At 77.1% G+C, this 218-nt stretch overlaps 1 protein-coding gene across 1 annotated transcript in view; it reads right to left on the bottom strand.

The window, feature by feature from the left end:
- The window catches only part of RASEF (RAS and EF-hand domain containing), a 62,825-nt gene extending 62,613 nt beyond the window's left edge, over positions 1–212 (bottom strand). Inside the window, 1 exon segment of the mRNA XM_025049733.1 lies at positions 2–212. Coding sequence (XP_024905501.1) covers positions 2–174 — 173 coding nt within the window. The 5' untranslated portion in view covers positions 175–212.
- Positions 213–218: the final 6 nt, after the last annotated feature.

The raw sequence follows: 218 nt of genomic DNA, 5'->3' as shown, positions 1-218 counted from the left end.
GCTGTCGGCGTCCAGCCGCTGGAACACGGCCTCGGCGTCGGCCGGGCGCACGCGCAGCTCCGCGCACAGCGCGCCGAACTCCTCGCGCTCCAGGCGGCCCGAGCGGTTCGCATCGCAAGCCGCGAAGACAGAGCGCAGCCGGGCCAGCTCGTCCCGGTCCCCGTCCGCCTCCATCCCGCCCGACGGGGGCGACCGAGAGATCTCCGGGGCGCGACGGG

The sequence above is a fragment of the Pteropus alecto genome, unplaced genomic scaffold (genome assembly GCF_000325575.1).
Source record: "Pteropus alecto unplaced genomic scaffold, ASM32557v1 scaffold206, whole genome shotgun sequence".
Taxonomy (NCBI): domain Eukaryota; kingdom Metazoa; phylum Chordata; class Mammalia; order Chiroptera; family Pteropodidae; genus Pteropus; species Pteropus alecto.
The sequence above is the reverse complement of the archived record's forward strand: the minus strand, read 5'-3'. Positions and strand labels throughout refer to the sequence as shown.